We start from the raw sequence: 16,961 nt of genomic DNA on the forward strand, positions 1-16,961 counted from the left end.
CTGACCAGGTAATATATTCCTTCATGTTCCTCTCCCCTAGGCTCTCCACTTCTGTTCTGCAGCAGCCTGCTGCTACAAGACATACAGATATGGATATATCTGGTGTAGCATTTGTCCTCCAGATCATCATTATGACTGTTTAAACATTCAATATTTTACCAGAATAAAACTGCAAATCAGCAGCCAGATACATCAGCTGAAGTATAAAGTCGAGTCCTGTGCCATGGCTCCTCTGTACACAATTGACTTTGCTAACTGAGAGAACATATAAACACCATGCAACTCTAAGCACCTCCATACGTTTGTCCAATTTTAAGCAAGCCAAGAGAGAAGCAGCCCACAGCCCAGCTGCTGGTTATTCAAGCAGTGCACACACAGTGGGAGCCCTCCCAGAAATCACTTTATATCAAATTTAAATAAGTATTTTTATGCCCAGCAGCAACAGCAAGCAATAGCAGGTACCTCTAGCAAAAACAAACACTTTCTCTTCCCATGCAGCCCTCCTATGCAGAGTTCGACATCAGCGGCAATGTTTTGGGTTTGGTCTTCAACCAAGGAATGATTTGGTAAGATATTTCCCTTTGTTTTTGCATTATTGAAAAAAAGACCCACAGTGTAGTCAGAAGACTTCCAAGCCAGCTAGAATAGCATTTGGGATTTGGTTTCTCTGATTGCTGGACATTCTGCTCTTGTCTACTAAAGTAGAAAACTCAAAATGCCAGCTTAGTTGTCAAAGAACTGTTATCAACTGAAACAAAGAACAGTCTTGCAAACCCGGCCATAGTCTCACTTTAATAAAATCATTTTTTCATAAAAATGTACTTCATCCTTTCAAGATGGCTCACGTGCTGGGGGAAGAGATCAGAAGAGGCTTGGGAACAAGTTGCTGTGAGCTTACTTGTGAGCACAAGGCTGGCCCTGGAGTCAGCTGAGCATGTCAGGCAAGAGAGTACATCCCAAAATTGCCCCAATGGAGGGCAAACAAAGGCTGATCATATGACAGAATGAGAGTCAACAGGCAACCACACAAAATCCCACACCTCCTCTGGGAGTGAGGTTTCTTTTGCCGGGATTTAATGATCTTCTACTACAACATCTCTGCAGACTCAAGAATGTCACTCCCTTCTGGGTTCCTTTACTTGACATATTCCAAGCTATCCCCAGACAATTTTTGTCACAAACTGCAAGTCTTTCCTTACAACCACTGAGGTCTGAAATCTGTCTGGTCTTCAGTTTATGGTCACTGTACATTAACATGGATGCAGGCAACTTCTCCTCCAGAAAGACAAGATAGATAGCACAAGCCTTCCCGCTCGGACTTTAGTTGTGGGTAAGCTTTCCACAACATTAGCAACATTTTTTCTTCTTTTGAAAATAAAAACCCTTCCAGTCTGTCAAAAACAAACAAACAAACAAACTTTTCCTCTCCTTTCCCTTTCAGGATGGGATCCTTCTATGCGCCAGGGCTCGTGGGTATAAACGTGCTGCGCTTATTAACCTCCATGTATTTTCAGTGTTGGGCTGTCATGAGTAGCAATGTCCCTCATGAACGAGTATTCAAAGCATCCAAGTCTAACAACTTTTACATGGGACTTTTACTGTTAATCCTGTTCCTCAGTCTCCTGCCTGTGGCCTACACCATCATGTCCTTGCCTCCTTCCTTTGACTGTGGACCATTCAGGTACTAACAAAACACCAATAATGCATGGTTTTGGCTTTGCTACAAAGGATTAATTTCATGAAGTTTGAAGGCCTGGTCTCCAGCAAAGATGGTATACATGTAATACTTCTCCATTTTCTTTCTTGTTAAATCCCTAGTTATGTGAAGCCACAGGACACACCCAGTCTGCTAGGGGTGCTGGGTCTCCACTGAGCATGTCTGCTTTTCTCTGGAAGGCTCTACAAACCCAGCTTTTTTCCTCCCTCCTCTGATACCTTATTGATGGTGCTTCCCCAACACACAGAGATGGAGAAGCATCAGAGGACAGCAGGGGTGGGACACCGGGGTGCAGCCCCCAGGAAAAAAGCAACAGGAGCAGCCCTAAGGCTCTCATCAACGTTATGGTAGCAAAATTAGAGTCTAAAACCTCCTAAGACCTTCCATAGAGCCAAGAAATCCCACAGCATGAACTGTGTTGCATTTTTGATGGAAAATAGCAGGAAATTCATAGGTCTGAGCCGGAGGAGTTGTTGCTTTTAAAAAGAAAAGCCTTTTTTTTTCCTTCCCTTCTCTCTGAAATTAGCACTGTTCAGAGGATTCAGTGGACTGGATTAACATGCCAATAATGTCTAATCTGATTGAGTAACACCATTTCCTAGGCCCACTGAGTCTGACACAGCAAAGAAACAGATTGGAATAAATTGTTATCCATCTGCTGATTGAGAACGACATCAGAAAGCTAAAAGACTTGGGGAGAAGGCAAGAGACCAGAATTCCATCTGTTAAGTAACAAGGATAGGTGTCAACAGGCAATATCCGAACATCTGTCAGGAAACTTGTTGCCTGCATGCTATCACTAAGAGATGACTCACCTGAAATCAGAGCACTATTTTAATTCCCAATCACACCTTCAAAATCTACTCAGCCTGGTTCACTCCCCTCAGCATAACTTTCCACCCATAACTTGACTCAAAACTTAACTCTCCTAGGTTTAAGGCAGCCAATGAAGTTGGAGTCCCGCTTAGCCACTTGGACTTTATTGACTTTTGTTATAAAGAAGGAATCCAATGCCTTCCTGAGCAGAATATGAAGGGACTGCAAGATCTCGCAAGGAAGCAAACTTAAAGATGAGGAATAGCACTCATGGGGCTGAATTAATAGATACTGAGGAAGAAGGTCGATATGCAATCTAGCCCAATTTTTATAGATTTGTGCTATTTTCACACAGAACACTCTCATCTGTTTTATCAATCCAATTTGAAATGACTCTTTCACTGAGTTTCCTATTAAGCAATAATCACAACTTGTTATTTTTGTCCTTACTTAACAGCTCTTCAAGTTGATTCATTATTTCAGAAAGCTGGAATTTGCATATGGAAAATTACGTCTACTATGAGAAGGCTGCATTTAATAAGAAATTGATCAGAAATGTATAGTTACTGCAATCTGTAGGTTTTTATACATTTCAGGATGGCAAATAGGCAGAATTCATAAAGGATCTGCACATTGAAATAAACATACTATCTTTTGGGGCAAGCTGGTTTAACAGAGATTATTTGTATAACTAAAGAAGGGAGAGAGGGGAATGGACTACAATGTAATTTGAAATTAAGTTATTTTAAGTAGAACTTTTACTTCAAAATCCTTGCTGGCCAACAGCAAGATCATGCTCACTGGCAGAGAGGAAACATACTACTTATCATCATTAAGTATCCCTCCAGGAGTTCTCTACACACATTAACTGAATATTTCTCTTTCCAGTGGAAAGAAAAGGATGTATGAAGTCATTCAAGAGACTATTGAGCTTGATTTCCCTCTTTTTATTGCCAAGATCTTCAGCTACGTGGCAAACCCAGGACTGATCATTCCTGCAATTCTACTCATGGTGTAAGTTTTCCTTGCAATATTACATGCCCATCTTACAGGGATGGAAGGAGGTTGAAAAAATTGCTGTAACTTTAGCAAGGTACATCTACTGAGATAATGGCCTGGATGAAAGCAGCCACACTCCTTGTTGCCTCCCACCCCTCTCTGACCCCCCCTCCCCAGCCCTTGCCCGACCCAATTTCCCTAAATTTAATTTCCTAACCCAATTAAACACAACCTTGTAGATGAAACACATTGTTGACATAGACCTCGTGGTAGTCACAGCTTCCATCTCTAAAATTTTCAGTAGCTCATAGGAACTAAATGGACAGTCTCAGCCTGGTACCTTGTGGAGAAGCAATTTCTGTCACAGCTGGTGGTATTTACAGCACTGCCAATACATGGCATTCAAAAATTACTTGTTCCAAAAATATGTGTTTTTTTCTTTTATTTTTTTTTTTCCAAATAATATATCTGAAATTTGTTTCAGTAGCATCAGATCATTTCAGCTTTGGAGCCACATTTGAAACCATGGTTGATCCTCAGTTCCTTCAGCAGCCTGGCCAGGGCAGTTCTCATTTACTTGTATTTTTAAAAGATATTTTTGGCATTACTCTTGAGGTTTTCAGGGCTATCGAAAAGAGTGGAAAAGCTGTGGCCAAAGTTTACAGACAGCTTTGAACATGCTAGGCTAAACAGATGGAGATGTGGAGAGGGTCAGGGAGCGTATTACACAGGCTTGCCTCTCTTACACTTCCTTTGGCATATGTGCACGTTGGAGATGGGCCTCTGGTCTGGTCTACTTCTCTTGGGCACTGTGATCCTTTGTTTTTACTAGGTTACACTGAAGACAATACTATTGAATTAAATCAAATACAAGTTTATGTGTTAATGGAATTTCTTATAGGAACAGACTGAGAAAAATCCCAATTAAACTGAAAATCAACCAGCATCCCTCTACTTGCCTTAAACTCCTTACTCATGTTAACCTAAATAAAAATGATCAGTTACTGTAACTGGTGCAGACAAAAGAATACTTGGAAAAATCAGATCTGATGCACACAGAAGACAGTCTCATGTCACATCCCCAGTACAGCCAAGCATATTATTGAATTATTAGCTCTAGTCCTGTAGGCTTCACAGATGCTACTGCTGATATGAAGTGCAGATATGACTGCAAAACTAATCCAGCCCAAATGAATAACCTTTACAAAAGAGCTGCAAATCATTTTTTGCGGCTTTGATGCAAACCCTCCAAAAAGGTGTCATGAGAATGGTAGAATGTTGAAAATAACATTTTGGTCAGTGACAATCTCCTGCCCTTTACTCCACTGACAGCTGGGATAGTGAACAGTATGAATCCCATTTACCTGCTGAAGACATTCCTTTCATCATCCCTTTTCCAGGAGGAGGGCTACTCCTCACTCCCGCACAACAGTCTTCCATGGATCCATCTCTCCTTAAAACATCATTTGGTCTCCGCCCTGATTCCCTTTGCAAAAAGAGATACCACTACATGTCCACATTACGTAAAACATCCTTGCTTCCCACCCAGCTACACTATCTGTGCAGCTTTTGGGGATATTAAATATTCGTGACTTCCAGTTTTGTGGCTACTGAAAGGGTCACAGCCATTAAAAAAAAAAAAAAAGAAAAAAAAAAAGAAAGCTGATGCTTCCACTGTGCCTAAATAAGTCAGACCTACAGTCTGCTGCTAGTAGCTCCTGCATGTCCTGACAGCATCAGATGCATGGTGTAAGTACTGCATGTAAAGTGTAAGTACTACATGCATGTAAACTTTTCTTGAAAAAGTTCCAGACAGAATTACAGCCACCATACAGGTACTTTTTCTAAGGATTTTTCTCATTTTTGAAACTTTTCAGTTGAGAGAATCCCATTTAATGCATGATCTTTGTACATCTACAAAAGCCATACACCACTAGCTAGAAGACAGGCAATACACAGAGAGACAGAAACTTAGGTTTACATCTCTTTCACCATTTTCTCTGGACTGTAAGTCATATGCAAGACCCTGATTTCTTGCCTTCTCTCTAAAAGCTTATGTTATGGTACAAGTAGCCTCAAAGGATTATGGAGGTGTTATATTTCCTAAGCAATCAGTTTCAGAGTGTAGAAGGAAAAAAAATAAATCACATCCTTATAGAAGAACAAAAATAACAACTCTAAAAGGCTTTGTTGGGACAGAGAGCCTAAATCACCAAGATCACCAAGACTGAGTTTTGGTTTAATTCTAGGCAAAGGGAAATAAATGTATTTCCCCCAGACAGACCTCTGAAAAAGTCTCCAGAAAAGCCATCCAGAGTATCCCCTTCCAATCTCTCACCTGGAAACCAATATGATGGTAAATGGTGCCTTGTTGTGCTTAGAGTCAGACAGAATCACAGGATCACAGAATTGTCTAGGTTGGAAGAGACCTCAAGATCATCGAGTCCAACCTCTGACCTAACACTAACAAGTCCTCCACTAAACCATATCACTAAGTGCAACCTCTAAATGTCTTTTAAAGACACTGTACTAAAATCCTCTAGCCTCATTTGATGATGCTGAGCTTGGGCCATATGTTGTGTTTGTGAACTGTCAGGAACTATTTTTTAGACAAAAGTTTGTTGGTTTTCTTTTTTTTTTTTTTTTTTTTTTTTTTTGGTCTGCCCTTTTCTTTCTTTCTTTCTTTCTTTTTTTTTAATATTAGATTTTTAATTTTTTTTCTTTTAAACAAAACAAAGCACAATAGCAGTGAACTGAATGGATTGTGCTTTTTCCCAGGAGTGGTCCAGAGTCACTAAGCAGATGATGTTTATAATTAAGGAGAATAAAAGCTCTCTACAAAAGCAGGAGGAGACATTTTTGACAACCTAAATATTATCAGGTGGTAGTGAGACAGCCCCAGACACTTGGGCTTGTTCTGAAGCATGCCACTCTCTGCACACCAAAGACCGGCTGTCAGCATACCCTCTCAGAACCCACTTGCCTTTCAGTGCCCACAAGCTTGGCTGGTTTCTCCCTTTGCTTTGGCATGTCCTTTTTGCAGAGGAAGAAATCAAAACAAAAGCCTGCTCCCACCTGGTTCCTGCTTGTTCTCTGTTCCCATCTCTGCTCACTTGCAACTGGCAGACTGTGAGTTGAGCAATGCACTTTTCAGGAGAGGGTGCAGGTCTTTGTTCTGTCATGTATTTCCTGGTTTCCTATTTGTTTTTCTGAGCTCCTTAACTAATCTGTTTTGTCTCCTGTAAGACATAGCATAAAGCCACATGTTTTATCAGCTGTATTGATTTTCCTCCAGAGAACAAGCTGAATGAGCTCACCATCAACAAAGGACCTAAGGGCCATGGCTGGTGTAGAGGAAGACAGACAAGGCAGAGGCAGGCAGGCTGTTTTTCTTTTATTTAAGCAGAGCTGAGCTGTTAGACTGGTTCAGCCCACCTTAACTGACTTTGCCACAAGGCAGCTTGAGTTTTTCCTAAGCCTTGAATCTTTTAAGGTAGCTTGGAGACAGCCAGTGAGAAAAGTAGATGTGAGGAGGTAGGTAAAACTTAAATGGTGAACTTGAGCCCTTATCCCCACCAAGTGAATTTGACACTGGCCTGCATAACGTCCTTGTTTCTAGGTTGGAGACACATGGATTTGAGAGACGGACCACTCAGTAGATAAGGAATTAATTGAATGGTTGCACACAAAGAACTGCAGTCAACAACTACATCCAGGTGGAGACCAGTGATGAGTAGTGTCTCTCAGGGGTCTGTACAGGGACTGGAAATATTTAACATCTTTGTTGGTGACATGGACAGTAGGACTGAGTGCACCCTCAGGAAGTTTACTGATGACACCAAGCTGTGTGGTACAGCTGACATGCTGGAGGGAAGGGGTGCCATCCAGAGGAACCTGGACAGGCTTTAGAGGTGGGCCTGTGCGAACCTCATGAAGTTCGACAAGGCCAAACACAAGATCCTGCACCAGGACCAGGGCAATCCTAAGCAGAAATACAGGCTGAGTGGAGAATGGACTGAGAGCACCTCTAAGGCACAGGGACTAAGGGGTGTTGGGTTCAAAGAAGTTCAGCATGAGCTGGCAATGGGCAGAAGCCCTCAAAGCCAACCATATCCTGGGCTGCATCCAAAGAAGTGTGACCAGCAGGCTGAGGGAGGTGATTCTACCACTCTACTTTTGTGAGAGCCCACATGGAATACTGAATTCAGCTCTGAAGCCCCCAGCATAAGAGGGACATGGACCTGCTGGAGCAAATCCAGAGGAGGACCATGAGGATGATTGATCAGAGGGCTGGAGGACCTCTCCTATGAAGACAGGCTGAGAGAGTTGGGGTTGCTCAGCCTGGAGAAAAGAATGCTCTGGGAGACCTTATAGCAGGATTCTATACTTAAAAGGGGCCTACAAGAAAGCTGGAGAGGGACTCTATCAGGGAGTGTAGTAAGAGGACAAGGGATAATGGTTTTAAATTAAAAGTGAGGAGATTTAGACTAGATATAAGAAAGAAAATGTTGCTGATGGTGGTGAAGCACTGGAACAGTTTGCCCAGAGAAGCTGTGGATGTCCCATCTCTGGAAGTGTGCAAAGCCAGGTTGGATTGGGCTTTGAGCAATCTGGTCTAGTGGAAGGTGTCCCTGCCCATGACAGAGCGGTTGGAACTAGGTGATCTTTAAGGTCCCTTCCAACTCAAACCATTCTGTGATTCCGTAAGTGGCAGTGAAATCCAGGCTCAGGAATCAAGTCTAATTAAGTCCCATAGGTAGTCCTCCCTGGGATATTTGGGTGCACATAGGCCCACTATATGGGTTGCGATGGGTCCTAAATAAAGTCAGTTTGGATTTTTAAGCTTCACCTGGTGCTCTTAGGAAAGCAGCACGTCCATGAATTTTATGCTTCCTCTCTACAAAGCTTTCTCTCTCCCCGATCCTAACACTACAGCAACATTTGTTTTTGTAGCCTTGCTATCTATTACCTAAATGCTGTGTCTGAAGCATATCAGCGCGCCAACGCAGAGCTGAAGAAGAAAATGCAAATGGTAAGTACTTGCCCTGCCAAGCCATGTTTGAAATACCGTGTACTTCAAGTTTGATGTAGATGTATGCTTTTAAATTACTTTTCATTCAGATCACATTAGTGACACAAGGGGAGGATGCATTTAATGGTTGTTCATTCCACTCTGATAACATTTAATGGCTAACTGCAAAAAGTGGCCACATCCCATAATAGATTGCTATTTTATACATCAGAACTACAGTGAGTGTTCCCATAAACTGCACTTTCCACCTACAAAAATAAGTTACCTCAAAGTTCAAGTAATGTTTTGGAGCCTGAGATTTCCCAGGGACAATGATAAGTCTATCAAAACAGTAGCCTGATTTCACACAAGCTGAAGAGCAAAGAGCCCTAAATAACAACATGGCAATAATGTTTCATACCAGTAATTATCAAAGCACTTTACAAAGGAGGCTGGTATCTGTCTTTGTTATATAGACGGGAAAACCAAGATGTAGACAGATGAGGTGACTAGAATTTGCAGGGTAGGATTTGGACCTTTTGTTACTCAGAATTGAGGGAGGTTGCAACATGCAGAGGACTATGATGCAAAGATGCCTGAACTAACATGAATCAGGTCTGGAAGCAGAACATCTGCTGAACTGGAGCTAGCTCTGCTCAGATAATTAGCCTCAACGAGAAACAGCAGAGCTATGACCAAGAATGCTACCAGAGCTGTGCTGGTCTGGTGGTAGCAGTCTCCCTCAGAGTTGCTGGACCCTGCCAGAGACTGTTGCATGACAACCCACTGAGCTCAGCAAGATTTGCTGTGGTTGTCCAAATGACTGCCAGGTTTGTCCAAGGGGACAGAGGTCTCCCTGTGGGTTGGAACCTCTCAGCTGTATTTAGGCCATGAGTCACTTTGGACACTGTGGCTCCATCATGCAATACCTTCCATTGGGGATCAAACTCTTGGGATGAGGGGTGGAGCTGGAGTGGCATCCATCTGGGTTTTCTCTTTGCATAAGAGAGGGAAGCCTATTCTTTCCTTGTCCCTACCTCTTCTTTCCTGTCCAGAGCAGGAAGAGCTCCCTGTTTTTCCTCTCTCTCTCTGTAATCCAGATGGAAATCTTTTGAAGACCTAAATACACACACACACACACACACACAAACAAACAACAAAGATAGCCTTATACTACTCTTCATCACCATGCTGTTGTGCCTTCCTCCCTTCTTCCTCATCCACTGTTGTTTTTTGTTTGTTTGTTTTTTAATCACTGGTACTCCTACCTACCACCTAAAATGCAACTTTGAAACAAACCAAAACTCCCATGGGGACAAATGGACAGCTGCAGAAACCCAAAGGTCTGGTAGATATAAACCACATTATCAGAAAGTGCTTTGCCCTAACAGGAGCAGAGCCATCTCTTCTAAGGTTCTTGGTCCTGCCTGGGGTGTACTTTCTTTCCATAAAAAGTTTTTAACCCTAGGTCACTGGACCAAGGTTCAGCAACACTTTGAACTTGGCAAATACATTACTTTCCTAACAACAAAACCACATAGCCAGGCCAAGTATGACATCAGGCCACCATTTCACAGATTAGATCTTCACTTTCAAACTAAACCAAATGATTTTCATTGATGCAGCAACGTGAAGAGGATAAAAACAAGAGAAACAACAAAACCAACAATAATTCCATGATTCAAGATCTGGAGGATTTACTTGCACCAAGTACAAAGATTGAAATCTATCCCAAACAAGCAGAAGGTAAAAATTAAACAACTCCTACAACCTTCCTGATAAGAACTCCTTTGTCATCCAATGGTGAATGGGAAGGATTGAGAAAATGGGGTAATACAAGGCTGAAAGGAATCAGATAAGTATAACTGCACAGTTTTTGTCCAATTACAGAAGTCCATGATCCACCCAGGAAAGGCATGTTTTTAGACTAGAGTGTGTGTCACACAGGCTTATCAAGGCATGGGGGTTGCACACAAAATTTTTTATTCAAATCTCAACTACTAGTCATGCCAGTCATGAAACCAACAACCCATTAAAAGAATGAAGTTTCAACATTGTTTCTGGACTGATGAATTAAGCCAGGTGTGACTTTTTTTTCCTCTTTTACAAATCAAGGTTTTCATTGAAAAACTTGTAATGAATGAGATGGAAGCTTTTTATATGACTGCTTTGGTCCTAGGTAAAATAAACATATGTGGTAAATTCTGATGAGGGGGTCCCTGGCTGGCCAGAAATGTGCAGGAAACAGCACTGGTACCAGAGTCAGGGCAGTCTTGAAAAAGAGTGAAGACAAATACTCCATTCTCTGCCTTGGACCTGCCAAAGCCTCCTGCTCTCATTTGTAAAAAACTGTGCAGCACATGCAAAAGGTGTTGTATTTATATCAATGCAGATGAGAAAAGTAAATGAGTACCATCATAACCACCTTGCATTTAGATGGATAGCTGTTTCTTAGAGAGGCCAAAATGAACTGGAAATTTTGGACCAACCCAGTACAGATTCCTCCTGGAAGCAGATCCACAGCATTCATTTAAATTGAAATAGTTTTTGCAGCATTGTGGGTGCACTGAAAATAAAGACTATAATCAGCAATTGTCTGTGACCACCACATGGGCCACATATACCAGCACAGTTAGGAGGACTTAAGTCTTTTAAATTCATCAGTGAGAACCAGCAAAGAGGACTTACTGGCTCTTATCCAGGGACTAACTGCCTTATTTATGGTTTCCTCATTCAGATGCTCAAGTGGGATCAAGACACGGGTTATTGCATGCAGAAAAAACAGCATGCACTGGGGAAAAGAAAGAAAAGCACTGTTTGCTTTCAGGAAAATAACAGTCATAATCTTTACTCTAGGTAAGAAAATAGAGTCTCCTGATCAAGTCATCCCTTTGGGGAAACAAGGAAAAGCAGAAGTCCCGAATGGCAGCCCAATGTCTGGTGGGAGAAGAGCAGTGCTCATCCCGCCACCACACTTGCTTGTGACACGGCCACCGACACCAGGCATCTGGGCACCTTACTCTTATGCTGACAAGCCTTGGCCAGGGGCGCACCCACTGGGACTGGTCCCTGGAAGGGGGAGAGGACATCCATGCTACTCACATGCTGCTCAATAAGCTCAGCAACGTTGTTCCTATTTGACATTAAAATAGAGGTGTTGCATGAACAAGAGTAGTTTTTGCAAGAAATGACTACTGTATGTTGGTCCACTGATGATGATCTGTATCTACCCAACACTGATTCTATCTAAAAATGTTTTGTTTAAAAAAAAAAAAAGTTCTTAGAAGTTGCAACCCTTTATTGCTTGTTTTGATCATAAAGGGAATGGGAGAGGGTTGGACTGGAACTCTGTCATAGCGTTGCTAAATTACTATGTAGAAAATGACCTTGTGGCCACTAACAGCTGCATGGTGAACACACTTGGTGGAGTGAGCATCTGTCAGACCCTTTAAATATTTCTTCAGTTAATAAAAACAATATGAGTTTACCTGTCAGTTCAACAAAGATTTTTTGCTGTCCCTACCTGAGGAATTAAGTAGTCTATAAAAGTGAGTATCCCTTTCCAGCTGCATGGCAGCCAGTACTGGGAATAAAGGTCTCCTAACAGAGCAGCACAAAAGGAGACTGTCAGCTGTATTGTCCTTCTTGATAGCTTTGCTCCTGTCTATGCACTCCAAACTTTCAGTCTTTTGTTTCAGCTCTGCTGTGCAACACTTTCTCCACCATTTTCTCCGGGTTCTCACTGTGCTCCTCTTTACAGTCTTCTCACAGTAGCTTCATTATTTCAATTCCTAGATATGACTTCTGATTTAGTTAGATTACCCAGCACAGTTGAGAGACTAAAATTGCCTGATTACATGACAAAGCCTTTCTTTGTCTCTGGAGCATGGGCACTTTATCTCTGCTGCTCCCTCAAGATCACTCCTTCTAGATCACTAGAGTTCTAGATCACACATAGGTCTGTACCACAGGGTCCATCCATCAGGAGCAAACTGCTCCAGCATGTGTTCCCCACAGGTGGCAGCTTCCTTCAGACCCCCTGCTCCTGTGTGGGCTCCTTTGCAAGGGCTGCAGTGCCAGCCCGGGGCCTCCTCCTGCTCTCCATGGGCCTCCTCCAGGCCACATCCACCTACTCCATCAGGGTCTCCTCCATGGGCTACAGCATGGAGATCTGCTCTGCCATGGGACCCATGGGCTGCTGTGGGAGTATCGCCATGACGCCATGAGGGTCAAGAAGCTCTGTGGTTGGTGATAACATCGGACTCAAGGATGAAGCCATGAGGAATGTAAACAAGTTAGAAGGAACAAAGTATGGTGATTCAGGAGACCCCTTGCTGTCTCAAACTGCTTGTTCTCCAACCCTTAAGACATGGAAGTTGCTAAATGTTTGCTGTTGCTGGGCAAAGTTGTTAACCAACAAATAGCTAGTGGGAAAGACTGCCTGTAGAGATAATGGTATAAGAAGGGAGCTTGTCCTCAATAAAATTGTTGAAGATATTGATCCCTAAAGATATCCTGGTGTCCACGTGGTAATTCACCACAGGCTGCAAGGGGACAACCCGCTTCACCATGGTCCTCTCTACAGGCTATGGGGAAACTTCTGCCTCAGAGCCTCAAGCAACCTCCTCCCCCTCCTTCTTCACTGACCTCGGTGCCTGAAAGGCTGTTTCTCACTCCTTTCACTCTCCCAGCTGCTGGGTGGCAGCAGGTTTTTTTTTCCTTTCATAAATATGCTCTCATGGGGGCAGAAACAACACCGCTTACTGGCTCGGATCTGGCCAGCAGCAGGGCTCTTATCTAACATGGGGTAGCTTATGGATTCTTCTTACAAGAAGCCGCCCATATGGCCCCCAGCTACCAAAACCTTGCCACATAAACCTACTACAGTGACCAGCCAGAGTGTTGAAAGATTGACCATCTGCTCAATGTTACTGAGGAACTGGAATTGATTAATATAAAATAAAGAAAAAAAAATGAAACCACACACAAAAACAAACAAACAAACAAACAACAACAACAACAACAAAAAACCAACAGTGCATCCTTGCACCCTCTGATCCACAAGAAAAAAAAAAGATGCAAAAACAAAAAACTCAATAAATCCTAATAAACTCCCACATCACCACCTTCACACCATCAACACAAATGAATAAAAATATGAGAAAAAATATTTAAAAAACAAACAAACAACAAAAAAAAAAACACCAACCCCTCCACAACAATAAAAAACAATAATGAAACAAACCACATGAGACAGGGAACAAGATGAAGGAGAGCGTGGAAGATAGTTTTCTGACGCAGCTGGTTAGTGGAGGTGCCGTGCTAGATCTTCTCTTCACAAACAGAGAAGGACTGGTGGGAGATGTGGTGGTCAGGAGCTGTCTTGGGCAGAGTTGAAAACACTACAGCAAAACCACTACCAAGCATCCAAAGTCCACTGCAAAAATCCAAAACTAAATCTGAGAGAAAACCCTACAGAAAAGCTACCACCAAATACCAAAATTCCAATGCAAAATCCATGGAAAATTTTGGAAAATTGTAGGGGATAACACAAAAAACAAAACAAACAAAAAACAAACAATAACAACAACAAAAAAAACACTGCAAAATCCAACAGAAAAATCATAGAAAAAAAAATAGTGAAAAGCCACTACAAAAGCCCCAGAAGCCAAAGCAGGATCCAAGGGAAAAGCTTTGTAAAATCCAAGGGAAAAACCTAAACAGAAAAGGCACCACCAATCCCCCAACAATCCATATCAAAATCCACAGGAATAAATTAGAGAAAAACCTACAAGGCCACAACTAAACCCCAAAAAGTACAAAGCCAAAACCAAAAAGAAATATAGTCTTCTTTAGGTACTGGAAGGTTGCTCTCAGGTCTCCCCTGATCTTTCTCTTCTCTGGGCTGAACAACCCCAACTCCCTCAGCCTGTCCCCATAGGAGAGGTGCTCCAGCCCCTTGATCACCTTCATGGCCCTTCTCTGGACTTGTTGCAACACATCCACATCCTTTTTGTGCTAGGGGCCACAGAGCTGAATGCAGTCCTCCAGATGGGGTCTCACAAGAGCAGAACAGAGTGGAACAATCACCTCCCTCACCCTGCTGGCCACGCTTCTTTTGATGCAGCCCAGGACAAGGTTGGCTTTCTGGGCTGCAAATGCACAGTGCTGTTTCATGTTCATCTTCTCATCAGCAAACACCCCCAGGTCTTCCTCAGGCCACTCTCAATACATTCTCTTCCCAGCCTGCGTTTGTGCTTGGGATTGTCCCAACCCAGATGCAGGACATAGCACTTGGCCTTGTTGAACTTCATGAGGTTCACACAGGCACACCTCTCAAGCTTGTCCAGGTCCCTCTAGATAGCATCCCTTCCCTCCAGTGTGTCGACCACACCACACAGCTTGATGTCATCAGCAAACTTGCTGAGGGTGCACTTGATCCCACCGTCCATGTCACCAACAAAGGATTTAACAGTGTCAGTCCCAGTACTAACCCTTGAGGGGTTATCAATCATTACTGATCTCCACGTGAATCCTGGGCCATTGACTGCAACTCTTTAAGTGAGAAGAACTGTAGGAGGACAGGTGCCATAGCTCCTAACCATAGCTACTGTGTGAAATGTGGGAAGTGCAGCCCTCTCTGCCTCCTGTCCCAAGAGTCTAACTGGGCAGCACTGAGCTTTGTTCTAGTTATGTGTGCAGAGCCCAGCACTGTATGGGACTGCTGCAGAGAAAGTTAACTCCATCCCAGCCAGATCCAGTACAGTGGCAAGTGCAGCTCAGGCTGCTAAGAAAGCATGAAAGCTACAGTGTACAGAATATGCAGGTCAACTAAGGACAACACTGCTATCAAAAGTTATTCACCAAATGTGCTTGTAGCTACACCCTGTGAGCAAAGCAAATAGGGTGAACTATGGAGATATGGAGATTCACATCAAAAGATTCACTTGCCGAGGCGATCGGCTCCGGGGGCAGACACGTTCTGCAGCGGAGCAGGGGATCGGACAGGCAGGGCTATTTTTTTCCGGCATCGAGCCCACTCGAGGGAGCCGCCAGGGCCCTGCAGCCCTCGCGAGGGAGGTGAACGAGGCATAGGCAGAGCCAGCAGCGCCCCCTCCCCGGCCGTTCAAAAGCCGCCCCTGGGGAGCACAGTGAGCAGGGCGGGGCACGTCAGAGGGGAGTAGCGCGGCAGTTCGCGCAGGCAGGGCGAGCAGGAAGGACAGAGCGTCTCCCCCCCCTCCTGCCCATACGAACACCTCCTCTAACGGCGGTCTACTGCTAGCTAGTCTGCAATGGTCTCCACCAGGCACAGTGCTCTCTCTAGGAAGTCTGCACACACCCAGACCGACTGCCCGCCCAAAACTGTGGCAGTTCAGGTCTCTGGATGCGGGGAGTGCCTGAGCCTGTCGCTACCACCTGCAGGGGGGCAGAGAGACTGTGTGCATGAGGTGCAAGCAGGTGGACGACCTGGTCCGCCTCGTGGCAGAACTCAAGGAGGAGGTCGAGAGATTGAGGGATATCAGGGAGAGTGAGCAGGAGACAGACTTGTGGAGCGACTCCCTACAGGGCCTGAAGGACAGGTACCGGGGTGAGACACCCCAAATGGGGGTGGACCCCCTGCCCTGTTGCTGTCGGGCAGAGGGAGGGGACCTAGGAGTTGAGGAGGAATGGAGACAGGTCCCTGCTCGACATGGCAGGCGATGCCTCCCCTACTGGCCCCACCTTCCCAGGTGCCCTTACGCAACAGGTTTGAGGCCCTGAAGCTTGAGAGACCAGTAGTTGAGGAAGAGGTAGAAAGTCTACCCAGGAGGATGCCTAGGGTGAGGAAGTCGACTCCACGCCTAAGGACTGCCTCCACCAGGACAGAAAGAAGGGTGATTGTTGTGGGTGACTCCCTTCTCAGGGGAACAGAGGAACCTATTTGTTGACCCAACCCTACCCGTAGGGAAGTCTGCTGCCTCCCTGGGGCCAGGGTCAGGGACATTGCCAGAAAGCTTCCCAACCTGGTTCACCCCTCTGACTATTATCCTCTTTTAATAGTCCAGGCGGGCAGTGATGACACTGAAGAGAGAAGCCTGAAGACCATCAAACGGGACTTTAGGGGACTGGGACGGTTAGTGGATGCAGCGGGAGTACAGATGGTATTTTCGTCCATCCCTCTGGTGGCAGGGAGGGGTACAGAGAGGACACGGAAAGCTCACCTGATAACCACATGGCTCAGAGGCTGGTGCCAACACAGAAATATTGTTTTTTTTGACCATGGGGTGCTTTACTTGGCACCCAGCCTGATGGCCACAGACAGGTCCCTATCTCTAAGGGGAAAACGGATCCTAGGCCAAGAGCTGGTGGGGCTCATTGAGAGGGCTTTAAACTAGGTAAGAAGGGGGACAGGGCTGAAACAAGGCTTGTTAGAGCTGT

General features: G+C 44.2%; 1 protein-coding gene across 1 annotated transcript in view; it reads left to right on the forward strand.

Moving 5' to 3' along the window:
• Positions 1-11,659, forward strand: part of TMC2 (transmembrane channel like 2) — a 34,827-nt gene extending 23,168 nt beyond the window's left edge. The window contains exons 15-20 of the mRNA XM_072033206.1: positions 499-566; positions 1,442-1,681; positions 3,422-3,547; positions 8,486-8,564; positions 10,169-10,289; positions 11,400-11,659. Of these exons, the coding sequence (XP_071889307.1) occupies positions 499-566; positions 1,442-1,681; positions 3,422-3,547; positions 8,486-8,564; positions 10,169-10,289; positions 11,400-11,659 (894 nt within the window). The remainder of the gene's footprint in view (positions 1-498; positions 567-1,441; positions 1,682-3,421; positions 3,548-8,485; positions 8,565-10,168; positions 10,290-11,399) is intronic.
• Positions 11,660-16,961: the final 5,302 nt, after the last annotated feature.

This window comes from Anas platyrhynchos, chromosome 2 (assembly GCF_047663525.1).
Source record: "Anas platyrhynchos isolate ZD024472 breed Pekin duck chromosome 2, IASCAAS_PekinDuck_T2T, whole genome shotgun sequence".
Classification (NCBI taxonomy): Eukaryota; Metazoa; Chordata; class Aves; order Anseriformes; family Anatidae; genus Anas; species Anas platyrhynchos.